The sequence below is a fragment of the Cinclus cinclus genome, chromosome 1 (assembly GCF_963662255.1).
Source record: "Cinclus cinclus chromosome 1, bCinCin1.1, whole genome shotgun sequence".
Lineage (NCBI taxonomy): Eukaryota > Metazoa > Chordata > Aves > Passeriformes > Cinclidae > Cinclus > Cinclus cinclus.
In genome coordinates, this window is record NC_085046.1 from 150,931,472 (window position 1) to 150,944,813 (window position 13,342).

General features: G+C 51.4%; 2 protein-coding genes and 3 pseudogenes across 2 annotated transcripts; 2 read left to right on the forward strand and 3 right to left on the reverse strand.

Moving 5' to 3' along the window:
- Positions 1-902: 902 nt before the first annotated feature.
- Positions 903-1,610, reverse strand: LOC134051227 (feather beta keratin-like). The gene is made up of 2 exons (XM_062504864.1): positions 1,490-1,610; positions 903-1,297 (listed from the first exon to the last, which is right to left on the reverse strand). Exons 1-2 carry the CDS (start codon positions 1,608-1,610, stop codon positions 903-905), a joined length of 516 nt encoding a protein of 171 aa, XP_062360848.1.
- A 1,893-nt stretch (positions 1,611-3,503) lies between these two features.
- On the forward strand, positions 3,504-4,184 carry LOC134051233 (feather beta keratin-like; annotated as a pseudogene).
- A 2,837-nt stretch (positions 4,185-7,021) lies between these two features.
- Positions 7,022-7,417, reverse strand: LOC134051246 (feather beta keratin-like). Its single transcript, XM_062504901.1, has one exon. The coding sequence runs from the start codon at positions 7,394-7,396 to the stop codon at positions 7,022-7,024; it is 375 nt and encodes a 124-aa protein (XP_062360885.1). The 5' UTR covers positions 7,397-7,417.
- A 2,955-nt stretch (positions 7,418-10,372) lies between these two features.
- On the reverse strand, positions 10,373-11,655 carry LOC134051237 (feather beta keratin-like; annotated as a pseudogene).
- A 621-nt stretch (positions 11,656-12,276) lies between these two features.
- On the forward strand, positions 12,277-12,911 carry LOC134051253 (feather beta keratin-like; annotated as a pseudogene).
- The last annotated feature ends 431 nt before the right edge of the window (positions 12,912-13,342 follow it).

A 13,342-nucleotide genomic window follows, 5' to 3' on the forward strand; every position in this document is an offset into this window, starting at 1 on the left:
CTCTGCTCCTTTGCACAGGTGCCACAAAAACCCATGGAATCCGTTCATCTGGAAAAGCCTCTTGACACTGAGTACCACTGTTAATACAGGACTACAAAATCCACCACTAAATTATCACATCATAGAAACATTCTTGTTGCAAAACATGTAAATTGAAATAAAATAAAACTCTAATTATTCCCTCTGGACTACCAAGGCCACCACTAACTCAGGTGCCCAAGTGACACATCTACAGGGATATTAAATCCCTGCAGAGTTGATGACTCCACCACTATGCTGTGCAGTCTGTGACAGGAATGACCACCCACTCCATGAAGAAAGCTTCGTTAATGTCCAACCTAAACTTCTCCTGAAGACACCTGGACTCTGGATTCCCACTCTTCTGTGGTGCAGTTATAGGGAAAGACATTTCCCACCCATTTTATCAGGAGTACATTCAGAAAACAGATATCTGAAATGCTGATGCAAGAAAAAATTTATTGAGACAAAACAGTGGAAAAGCAGGAGCAGGAAGTGGAAGGAAATTGGGCTGAGGTACAATCAGGGTGACCATCAGCCAAGGTCCTTTGATTGTAGTAGGTTTGGCCAGAGCATCAAGGCCTTCCTGCCCCACAGTGACAACAGCCCAGCATAGGTGCACAGTGGCCCCTGGATTGGGAGGCTTGCAGCAGAGGGAGCTGGACACAGCTGAAAGGAGGAGGAGCATTGAGCAGGAGAAGAGGAGGAGGCAGATGGGCCATGTTTGAAGGCAGCCCCTTGGCTACTGCCTTGCTTGGTGCCCTGAGAGCAGGAGCTGGAAGTGCTGAGCGTGATTGAGAGCCTTGGCCCAAAGAGGCATCCTGAGTGCGTGGGGTGTGTTACAGGGAGTGGGTGGTTGGTGTCAGGAGTGGTGCTGAGGGTCCTTAGCAGTTGTAGCCACCCCTTCTGCCATAGCAGCCCAGGCCTCCCAGCCCATAGCCACCGCCCAGCCCGTAGCCAAATCCACTGCCATAGCCCAGACCATAGCCAAAGCCACCAAAACCACCAAAACCACCAAATCCACCAGAGATGGGCTGTCCCTGCACACTGAGTTCAGTGCCCACGGCAGCCGAGGAGGTGGATCCAACAGCGGTGTTCTGGGGGAAGGAGGTCATGATGGGTCCTGGAAGGGTCACCAGCACGGGGGAAGGGTTGATGATGACGCGGGAATCCTGGCATTGCAGGGCACAGGGCTCGTTGCAGCTGTTGGCCAGCGGGGTGGGTCCACAGGGACGGCAGATGTCGTAGCAGGCCATGGGTGTGGTGTGGAGGGTCCCTGGAAGAGAGGGGGATGAGGCAGGGCAGGGCTGTGGGGTTGCGAGGGGTGGTGATGCAGGAGGGTGAGGGAGTGTGGAGGCTGTTGTGGGGCTGTGGGGAGTGGTGAGGGCTGCTGAGGCTGGGGCTGAGCAAGCTGGAAGAAAGGCGCCAGGGCTGGAGGGGCATGAGGGTCAGGGGATTGAGGCTCACCTTGTTGTCAGCTGGAGCAGGAGGAGAAGATGTGAGGACAAGTGTGTGAGGGAGAGAGGCTCTGGGCCGGCTTTTATGCTGGTCCTGGATGGGTGGGACAGCCTTGTCCCATGGCCTTGGGGCATTTTTTAGGCAGCATCACTTGCCTGGCCCAGCCTGGTGAGTCACTGTGTGTGGAAGGTTTTCCTTCCTTCAGCTCTGCAATTCCATGTCCTTTTCTTGAGGCTGTGTTCATGTGACCTTGGTAGAACCTCCTGGTTGGGAGAATCGGTGGCCAATGTCATGCTGGTGGTGTGATGTGTCAGGACACATAGAAGATTCAATTATAGTTTTTGAGAACTGGAAAGTCAACATTGAGCTCTTGCCATGGCACATAAAACATATATCCCATTTGCTTTCTTGTCTCATGTCTGACCAAAATTCCTGGTCCCTTGTTCCTTGTCCTTTTATGGATGCTCCGGTCCTGTCAGTGTCATGGTCTCCCTGAGTTGCTCTTGATCAACCATGTCCATGTCTTTGTTCCACCGTGAAGTCCCATCAGTGGTGGGCGAAAGAATGGACACTGCCCTCAGCCCACTTGTATTTCTTATCCTAATCCTGTCCTGGTAATTGCTGGCAGTTTTTGCAGCAAAGGGTGCATGGCCAAAGGGTGGATTAATCAATGCATGAGGAATTGTACTCTTCACATATCTTGTTCTACTTATCCTTTGCCACTTTTTCTTTCTGTGTCAGCCTGAGCCCAGCACTCTGACCCCACAGTGTGACCTTACTGGGCCCAGATGAGATGAGCCCTAGGGACGAACCAACACAAGACTTAGGGTAGCATAGGAAGGCTCCCTATATTGCAGGGATTGCTTTCCCATCTGCAATGGGAAAGGTCTGGTTTATAAAAACACCTGGAGAGATGGCAACATGGTGGGGATGGCAACAATGAGATGAAAGGAGCAGACCCTCACAAGCAGCATTCCTGCAAGGCCCAGAACAGCCTGACAGAGACGTGATGATTTGGGGCCCATCTTCACAATGCACTACAAACCAGAGAGCACGAGTGCCCTGGGGTGACCTCACTGATGACACCTAACCCCTCCAAAGATTTGGTCATGCCTTCTGCTTGCCCTGACAAGGCCATCAACACCTTCCTTTAACCTCCAGTACTTGCATTTAAATATTGCCATCAAAGTCAGGGGGACAAGACCTTCAAGAAAATGGCATGGAATGGTAGAATTCCACAAAGGAATGCCAGCATCATGACATGGGAGGGAGAAGGAGCTCACTGATCATCTATTAGTAACAACTAGCTTTTGCTAACAAAATATTAAGACTTAGAGGTTATATTATGAAACCCTGTGGCTTGAATGGGGAATAAGAGAATTGACGTCACAGACCAGCCTGGGCAAACATAGGCTTGTTGTTTGTTTATAAGATTCATGAATGAGGTCAAGGAATATGCTGTAAATGACAGTATATGTTGTCGTGTAGATTACAGAAAGCTAAATAGGCCTGAAAAATGGAACAAGTTCAGCCTGAACAGCCTCTGCTTTGCCAGATAATCTCCCTTGATCCCATTGAAGACACAAGGGCCATGAGCTTTATTTCAGCCAGCAGAAAGCATCCAAGCACTGGGACCTTTCCACGTTATTGCAGAGTGACCTCCCCAGGATATCAGCAGCTCTCTCAGCATTCCTGGGTGTAATACAATGACTGATGAACATCCAGCAGCACAGAAAACAGTCCCATTCGACAGAAGGAACCCACAAACCACAGCACATGACTGCCACAAAATAACCTCACTGATGACACTGCAAATTTCCAAGGCTCTGGTTGTTTATTCATTCCTCCCTGACAAACACTGAACAATCACATCCTCCCAAATAACAGCTCTCACTCTAAAGCTGCCTTCAAGGTCAGATGGACACAGCCTCAAGAGCAGGATATGAAATTCAAGAAATGAATAAATAAAAACACTCCCCACCTCATGACTCGCCAGTCTGGGCCAGGCAAGAGACGCTGCCTCCAAAATGCCCCAAGGCCATGGCACAAGGCTGTCCCGCCCATCCAGGACCAGCATAAAAGCCGGCCCAGAGCCTCTGTCCCTCACAAACTTCTCTTCACATCTTCTCCTGTTCCTGCCTGCAACAAGGTGAGATTCAAACCCCTGACCCTCCTGCACCCCAGACCCCTCTCTTCCAGCATCCTCAGCCCCAACCTCAGCAGCCCTCACCACTCCCCACAGTCCCACAACAGCCTCCACTCTCCCTCACCCTCCTGCATCACCACCCCTCAAATCCCCTCAGCCCTGCCCTGCTTCACACCCCTCTCTTCCAGGGACCCTCCACACCACACCTATGGCCTGCTACGACATCTGCCGTCCCTGCGGACCCACCCCGCTGGCCAACAGCTGCAACGAGCCCTGTGCCCTGCAATGCCAGGACTCCCGCGTCATCATCAACCCTTCCCCTGTGCTGGTGACCCTGCCAGGCCCCATCATGACCTCCTTCCCCCAGAACACCGCTGTTGGATCCACCTCCTCGGCTGCCGTGGGCACTGAACTCAGTGTGCAGGGACAGCCCATCTCTGGTGGATTTGGTGGTTTTGGTGGATTTGGTGGATTTGGCTATGGGCTGGGCTATGGCCGTGGATTTGGCTATGGGCTGGGAGGCCTGGGCTGCTATGGCAGAAGGGGTGGCTACAACTGCTAAGGACCCTCAGCACCACTCCTGACACCAACCACCATCTCAGGGCTCTGGCAACAGCTCCTGCAAGCAAATCACCTCAGCTGATGGTCATCCTATTCGCACCTCAGCACAGATTATTTCCAATTCTTTCTCCCGACTTTTCATTTTTTCACATCAATAAAGTTTTCCTGCATCAGTTCTGAGATGCCTCCTTATTTTGTTGTATTCCCATGGTCTTGCACCCTCACCCAGCATATTCTAGAGCTCTACAGGTCTTTGTGGATACCTGGAAGAGGGCAGCAACACTTTTCTTTACCTACATCTCAAAACCACTAATAAGTGTTTTGGCTCAGGAAGCACAGTAGGGGTCATTTTGCCAAACATGTAGCACACCCTGCTACTGCTATGCCAAAGGCTTTGGCACAACAGTTGTCTCCTTGGCACAAAAATGGACAAGTCCCACCATGCTGGTGCATGCCTGACAAACTTTCTTCCTGGCCAGGACTCTTGAAGCCTTCCAGCAAAGAGAGAAACAACATCAGCCACTTGGGCAGGAGCTCTGCAGTGCAAGTGCTTCAACTGCCCCTCTCAAGCAAGGCCAGCAGGAGCAGAATTTCTAGCACCTTGGACAGTTCAGATTTGGACCTGCCAAGATTGAGACTCTACCACTTCTTTCACTCTGTGTCACCCCCTCACAATGAAATGTTTTCGTCTTCTTTGTCCGTGGAATTCCACCTCTTTTGTGCTTGCTATCTTGCCCTACACATGTGCACAGATGATAACAGCCAGGCTCCCTTATCCTCATTCCTCACCATCAGGGATTTTTCACACACTGGTGACACCCCCCTGTCCATCCTGATCTCTAGGGAGTCCCAGCTCTCTCAGCCTGTCCTCTAGGGAAGTTCCCCGAGCCCCTTTAGAACATTGCTGGCCCAGAAATTACTTGGATTCATTAGACTTCATTTTCACACTGGAGAGCCCAGGACTGCTCATAAAACCTCACATGGTGCGTCACCACCTTTCAGGAGACAGCTTTCAGGAGACAGCTTTCACCTCCCTCTACCTCACCACAACAATTTCCCCACTTCTTGTCTGGGCACTTGGGGTCCCTTTTCCCATACAGGGACACCTCCTGCTCCATTTTTTCTCACTCACAACCACAAAGGCATTCTGGAAAAGAAAACAATTGTTCCGACCGATACCCACAGATTCTTTCCTACCTGGGATAACTTCCCCCCAACAAATAGCACTTGGCAGCTGTCCTTGCTGAGCTCCAGCAGGTGTCCATGACCACTCAGGTTTTCAGTGTTGGCCCAGTGGATCCAACTCTTAGGCTACAGCACTGGGGACTTGCTGCCATCTGGGCCTTGGGACACTGAGTACAATCCTCTGGGCCCAGCTCTTCAGACCTTTCTCAGGCTACCACATTGGGCACTGACACAATCTGCGCTTGCTTAGGTTGTTGTGAAGGATTATGCAATGCTGTCCTCCAACAACCCAGGGCAACCTCCAAATCTTCTTTCTGACAACCAGAAATTGCTCAGAGAAGTGACCTCAGACCTTAGCATGAGAAATGACCAAAAAAACCCTGGATATGAAAACAGTAAAAGCAAGATGGTCACTGAGACACACACAAAGCACAACCAATGGGAAAAAGATGGTCCAATGTCAGCCATTGCCAGCTGGGTGAAAAGGATGGAGGGAGGGAACATGGTTGAAGGTACAACGCCTCCTACTTGGTACAGCTGCAAAATGCAGACCAGCCTGCCAGAGAGTGGGGGAAACTCTTCCCCATACACCTACAAACCACGGCACAGAAGTACCATGGGGTGACCTCAGTGATTACACCCCACTTCTTGAAAACTTTGGTCATGTCATCAGCCCACCCTGACATGAGCCATAAATACCAGAATATGTTCTTTAAAACTTGCACTTAAAAGCCACCACCAAGGTCAGATGTATACAGCCCCAAGAGCGGTACGTGACACTGCAGATGAGGGGGAAGGCAAGGAATCCCCAACTCATGACCTTCCATGTTGGGCCATTCATGAGAAGGAAGACAAGAACCTCCTCAAGCAGACTTGGAGATAAGCCTGGGAGATCATGAAGGGCTGGAGCCAAAAGTGAACACAGAAACCATGAGGAGCTTGTGTGAGAGGCAGGCAAACCTCCACTAGTTTATTCAGGTCTGATTTCAAGCAAGTGAAGGGTTTGTGTGGTGCAATGGAAGACCAAAGAGTGCTGAGGGTAGTGGAACTTCAGTAATTCTTCCTAAGACAGGCCTTGGTGCATTTTATCACCCACACCAATTGCCTGCATGAACTTGCCTTAGCACTGAGTGTGACTGGAAGAGTCCTGGGAGAAGAAAGAATGACCCACGTGAGGTTTTATTGCAAAAAAAATTTATTGAGGAATAGCAGTGAAAACTCAGGAGCAACCAGTGGAAGGGAACAGGGTTGTGAAGCAGGGAAGTGGCTGGTTTGTGAGCAGGGTGACCATCAGCTGAGTAGCATTGCTTGGAGGTTTGGCCAGAGCATCAAGGCCTTCCTGATGGACAAAGACAGCAGCTTAGCAGAGGTGCCCAGTGATCTCTGATTTGGAAGAAGGGGTTTGCAGCAGACGGGATTGGACCAAGCCAAAGGGGGGGATGCAGAGTTCAGAGCAGAAGACAAGGAGGCAGATGGGCCATGTTTGCAGGCAGCCCAGGCTGGTCCCTTGGCTACTGCCTTGCTGGGTGCCCTGAGAGAAGGAGCTGGAAGAGCTGAGCATGTTGGAGAGCCTTGGCTCAGAGAGGTGACCTCAATGCCTGCAGTATGTTCCAGGGAGTGAGTGGTTGATGTCAGCAGTGGTGCTGAGGGTTCTTAGCAGTTGTAGCCACCCCTTCTGCCATAGCAGCCCAGACCGCCCAGCCCATAGCCATAGCCCAGCCCATAGCCAAATCCACGGCCATAGCCAAGGCCATAGCCACCAAATCCACCAAAACCACCAAAGCCACCAAATCCACCAGAGATGGGCTGTCCCTGCACACTGAGTTCAGTGCCCACAGCAGCTGAAGAGGTGGATCCAACAGCAGTGTTCTGTGGGAAGGAGGTCATGATGGGTCCTGGCAGGGTGACCAGCACAGGGGAAGGGTCGATGATAACACGGGAATCCTGGCATTGCAGGGCACAGGGCTCGTTGCAGCTGTTGGCCAGTGGGGTGGGTCCGCAGGGACGGCAGATGTCGTAGCAGGCCATAGGTGTGGTGTGGAGGGTCCCTGGAAGAGAGGGGGATGAAGCAGGGCTGGGTTGAGGGCTGGGTTGTAGGAGTGTGAGGAGTGGTGATGCAGGAGGGTGAGGGAGAGTGGAGGCTGTTCTGGGACTGTGGGGAGGGATGAGGGCTGCTGAGTCTGGAGCTGAGGATGCTGGAAGAGAGGGGTCAGGGGTGCAGGAGGGTCAGGGGATTGAGGCTCACCTTTTTGTGGGCAGGAACAGGCGTAGAAGGTGTGCGGAGAAGTTTGTGAGGGACAGAGGCTTTGGGCCGGTTTTTTATGCTGGTCTGGGAGAGGCGGGACAGCCTTGTCCCATGGCCTTGGGGAATTTTGGAGGCAGCGCCTCTTACCTGGTGAGGCATGAGGCTTGAGTTGGGGTGTGTTTTCCTTTGTGATGCAATTCTGCAATTCCTTGTCCTGCCCTTGAGGCCATGTCCATCTAATCTTGGCATCAATTATCATGGGAGCTGGTATTTGGAAGAATTTGATTGTCAGATGTGTGTCAGGAAGGAATGAATAAACAACCAGAGCCCTGGAAATTTGCAGTGTCATCATTCCAGGGCACGCGTCATTCCATGGCACTTGTGTGCTGTAGTTTGTGGGTACCTTGTGAAGACCTGGATTGTGTTCTGTGCCCCTGGATGTCCATCAGTCATTTTATTGCACCCAGGAATGCTGAGGGAGCTGCTGATGTCCTGAGGAGGTCGCTCTGAAGTAACAGCTTGGGAAGATTGCAGTGCTTGGAAGCTCTTCCTGATGGTTGAAAGAGAGCTCTTGGCCTTGTGTCTTGAATGGGATCACAAGATCTGGTAAATGAGAGGCTGTTCAGGCTGAACCTGTTCCATTTTTATTGTCTAGCTGGATTTCTCAAATTTTAATTTCAACAGACTCTTATATGTAAAGTGTATTCCTTGACCTCATTCAGAAATCCAATAACAAACAACAAACTGGCCCGATTCCTTTGTTCCCAGGCTGGTTCATGGTGTCAATTCCCTTATTCCGCATTCAGCCCATCACGTTTCATAATGATTTATATCCTGTAAATTGTAATATTGTGTTCCTGTGAGCAAAACCCAGTAATTGCTACCTTATGGTCAGCGTGCTCCCCTTTCCCTCTCTGTCATGATGTGGGTGTGTCTTTGTGGAATTCCATGATACCATGTCCTTCTCTTGAGGCCCTGTCCTTCTGACCTTGAGGGCAGCTTTTAAGTATGAGTTGTTGGTATTTGGGAGTTAGTGGCATTTGGGAGGGTTTGCTCTGAAGGTGAGTGTTAGGGCGGACTGAATAAACAACCAAAACTTCAAGGAGGTGCAGCTGTCATCTGCAAGGTCACCCAGTGGCACTGATGAGCTGTGGTTTGTGGGTGTGTTATGAAGATGGGCTCCGTTCCCTCCCAGCCCAAACAAGCCGCTCTGGGATTTACTGTGTGACCAGCTGTTGCCCCTTCCCTCACATTCCATGCCTTCCCACCTTGATCCCACCTGGCTAAGCCTGACACTAGACTTGGTCTTTCCTGTTGACTGTGCTCTGTAGGTGTCTTGGTGGCCCTCTTGTCTTTAAGCTTTTGGTATCTGGGGCCTTTGGGATCTTTACTGGGGCTGAGTGCAAAGAGCTGAGGCCACTTGTGATTATCTGAATGAGGATTTGAAGGTTGCCCTGGGTTGTTGGAGGACAGCATTGCATAATCCTCAACAACCCAGGCAAGCACAGGTGGTGTCAGTGCCCAGTGTGGTAGCCTGAGAAAGGTCTGAAGAGCTGGGCCCAGAGGATTGTGGTCAGTGTCCCAAAATCCATATTGCAGCAAGTCCCCAGTGCTGTAGCCTAAGAGTTGGATCCACTGGGTCAACACTGAAAACCTGAGTGGTCATGGACACCTGCTGGAGCTCAGCAAGGACAGCTGCCAAGTGCTATTTGTTGGGGGGAAGTTATCCCAGGTAGGAAAGAATCTGTGGGTATCGGTCGGAACAATTGTTTTCTTTTCCAGAATGCCTTTGTGGTTGTGGGTGAGAAGAAATGGAGCAGGAAAAGCATCCCTGTGGGAAAAGGGACCCCAAGGTTCCAGGGCAGGATCTGGAAAAGTATAGGAATGAGGTAGTGGAAGGTGATTGTTGATGTTTCTTCAGAACTGGTGAGGTCCCATCTGAGGTGCTGAGAGCAGTTCTGGGCTCCCCAGTGAGACCAGCTCAGATACAAGCAGGCCCAAAAAATGATTCCTAGATGAGAAACTGAGAGAGCTGGGACACCCAAGGGACAAGAAGGGACAGGGGGGTGCCACCAGTGTACGGAAAATCCCTGAAAGTGGGGAATGAAGACAAGGGAGCCTGGCTGTTCTAAGAAGTGCAGGGCAAGAAAGCAAGAGCACAGGTGAAAAGAGGTGGGACTAAATGGGCAAAGAAACAAATAATATTTTATCAGGAGGGTGATCAGAGATTGGAAGAGCTGGGGAAGTAGCTGTCTCGTGAGATCCAAATCTGAACTGTCCAAGGTGCTAGAAATTCTGCTCCTGTTGGCTTTGCTTGAGAGGGGCAGTTGAAGCACTTGCACTGCAGAGCTCCTGCCCAAGTGGCTGATGTTGTTTCTCTCTTTGCTGGAAGGCTTCAAGAGTCCTGGCCAGGAAGAAAGTTTGTCAGGCATGCACCAGCATGGTGGGACTTGTCCATTTTTGTGCCAAGGAGACAACTGTTGTGCCAAAGCCTTTGGCATAGCAGTAGCAGGGTGTGCTACATGTTTGGCAAAATGACCCCTACTGTGCTTCCTGAGCCAAAACACTTATTAGTGGTTTTGAGATGTAGGTAAAGAAAAGTGTTGCTGCCCTCTTCCAGGTATCCACAAAGACCTGTAGAGCTCTGGAATGTGCTGGGTGAGGATGTGAGATCAAATAAGGAGGCGTCTCAGAACTGATGCAGGAAAACTTTATTGATGTGGAAAACTGAAAAGTCAGGAGAAAGAATTGGAAATAATCTGTGCTGAGGTGTGAGTAGGATGATCATCAGCTGAGGTGATTTGCTTGCAGGAGCTGTTGCCAGAGCCCTGAGATGGTGGTTGGTGTCAGGAGTGGTGCTGAGGGTCCTTAGCAGTTGTAGCCACCCCTTCTGCCATAGCAGCCCAGGCCTCCCAGCCCATAGCCATAGCCCAGCCCATAGCCAAATCCACGGCCATAGCCAAGGCCATAACCACCAAAACCACCAAAACCACCAAATCCACCAGAGATGGGCTGTCCCTGCACACTGAGTTCAGTGCCCACAGCAGCCGAGGAGGTGGATCCAACAGCGGTGTTCTGGGGGAAGGAGGTCATGATGGGTCCTGGCAGGGTGACCAGCACGGGGGAAGGGTTGATGATGACGCGGGAGTCCTGGCATTGCAGGGCACAGGGCTCGTTGCAGCTGTTGGCCAGCGGGGTGGGTCCGCAGGGACGGCAGATGTCGTAGCAGGCCATGGGTGTGGTGTGGAGGGTCCCTGGAAGAGAGGGGGATGAGGCAGGGCTGGGCTGTAGGAGTGTAAGGGGCGATGATGCAGGAGGGTGAGGGAGAGTGGAGGCTGTTGTGGGGCCGTGGGAAGTGGTGAGGGCTGCTGAGACTGGGGCTGAGGATGCTGGAAGAGAGGGGTCAGGGGTGCAGGAGCAGGAGGGTCAGGGATTTGAGGCTCACCTTGTTGTCAGCCGGACGAGAAGGTATCAAGAGAAGTGTGAGAGATACAGGCTCTGGGTCTGGCTTTTATGCTGGTCCAGGTGAGGCGGGACAGCCTTTGCCCATGGCCTTGGGGCATTTTTCAGCCAGCAGCAGCTCTTGCCTGGCCCAGTCTGGCATGAGGTAATGAGGTGGGGACTGGTTTTCATTCATGTAGTTCTGCAATTCCATATCATGCTCTTGAGGCTGGTTTCATCTGACTTTGGCAGCATCTTTCATGAGTTCATATTTGGGAAGATTTTATTGTTCAATGTGTGTCAGGGAGGAATGAATAAACAACCAGAGCACAGGGAAGGTGCAATATCATCACTGAGTTAATTTTCTGGCACTTGTGTGCTGTGGTTTGTGTGTGCCTTGTGACGAATGAGACTCTTTTCTGTGCCGCTGGATGTCCATCAGTCATTTTGTGCCACCCAGGAATGCTGATGGAGCTGCTTATGTCCTGAGGAGGTAACTTCGCAATAACTTTTAAACATCTCAGTGCTTGGATGAAAGAGAGCTCATGGCCTTGGGTCTTAAATGTGATCAAAAAAAGCAGATCTGGAAAATGAGAGTCTGTTTAGGCTGTACTTGTTCCAGCATTCTGGTTTCTTTGGTTTACTCAAATTTATACCACAGCATACACTGTCATTTAAAGTGTATTTGTATACCTCATTCAGAAATCTAATAACGAAGAACAAACCTGATCCAATCCATTTCTTTCTGGAACTGGTCTGTGATGCCAGTTTCCGCATTCGGCATTCAAGCCATCAGGTTTCATAACTTTTACCCTATAATCCTGTGTTTCTGTTAGGAAAAGCCAGCAATTACTAGAGGGTCACTGAGCTCCTCTCCTGTGTCATGGTGGGGATCTTTTTGGAATTTTACTATTCCATGTCCTTCTCTTGAGACTCTGTCTATTTGACCTTGGCATACTGTCAATATGCCACAGAATGACTTCAGAGATGACTTCCCAGTTCGCCGAAGCTTAGGTTGAATCATTTACATGTCCTGACATGTTCTATCACCAATAAGATAATGGTCACTAATTCTATCCATTAAGTGGTGCCGCCAACTTTAAATGAAAATAGCCTCAAGTGAAGGACATGGACTCAAAGAGTCGAAGAGTAGGAGGAAAGAAAATACTCCCCACCTCATGACTCACTGGGCTGGGCAAGGCCAAGTGATGCTGCCTGAAAAATGCCCCAAGGCCATGGGACAAGGCTGTCCCACCCATCCAGGACCAGCATAAAAACCAGCCCAGAGCCTCTCTCCCTCACACACTTCTGACATCTTCTCCTCCTGCTTCAGCTGACAACAAGGTGAGTCTGAAAACCCTGACCCTCCTGCTCCTGCAACCCTGACCCCTCTCTTCCAGCACACTCAGCCCCAGCCTCAGCAACCCTCACCCCTCCCCACAGCACCCTCAACAGCCTCCACCCCCTCACCCCTGCCCTGCCTCATCCCCCTCTCTTCCAGGGACCCTCCACACCACACTCATGGCCTGCTACGACATCTGCCGTCCCTGCGGACCCACCCCGCTGGCCAACAGCTGCAACGAGCCCTGTGCCCTGCAATGCCAGGACTCCCGCGTCATCATCAACCCTTCCCCCGTGCTGGTCACCCTGCCAGGACCCATCATGACCTCCTTCCCCCAGAACACCGCTGTTGGATCCACCTCCTCGGCTGCCGTGGGCACTGAACTCAGTGTGCAGGGACAGCCCATCTCTGGTGGATTTGGTGGCTTTGGTGGATTTGGTGGCTATGGCCTTGGATTTGGCTATGGGTTGGGAGGCCTGGGCTGCTATGGCAGAAGGGGTGGCTACAACTGCTAAGGACCCTCAGCACCACTCCTGACATCAACCACCCACTCCCTGAACACATCTCAGGCATTGAGGATGCCTCTTTGGGCCAAGGCCCTCAAACACGCTCAGCAATTCCAGCTCCTTCTCTCAGGTCTCCAAGCAAGGCAGTAGCCCAGGGGCCAGCTTTGCAAACATGGCCCATCTGCCTTCTCCTCCTTCATTTTCTGCTGTGCATCACCTCTTTGGATCTGTCCAATCCCGTCTGCTGCAAACCCCTCCTCCCAAACCAGAGACCATCAGGTACCTCTGCTGAGCTGCTCCCACTGTGGCGCAGGAAGGCCTTGGTGCTCTGGCCAAACGACCTGCAAGCAAAGGACCTCGGCTGATGTTTGCCCTACGTGCACCTCAGACCAACTGCCTTGCACTGGCTGGTCCTGACCTCTCCCTGTTCTTTTGCCTGA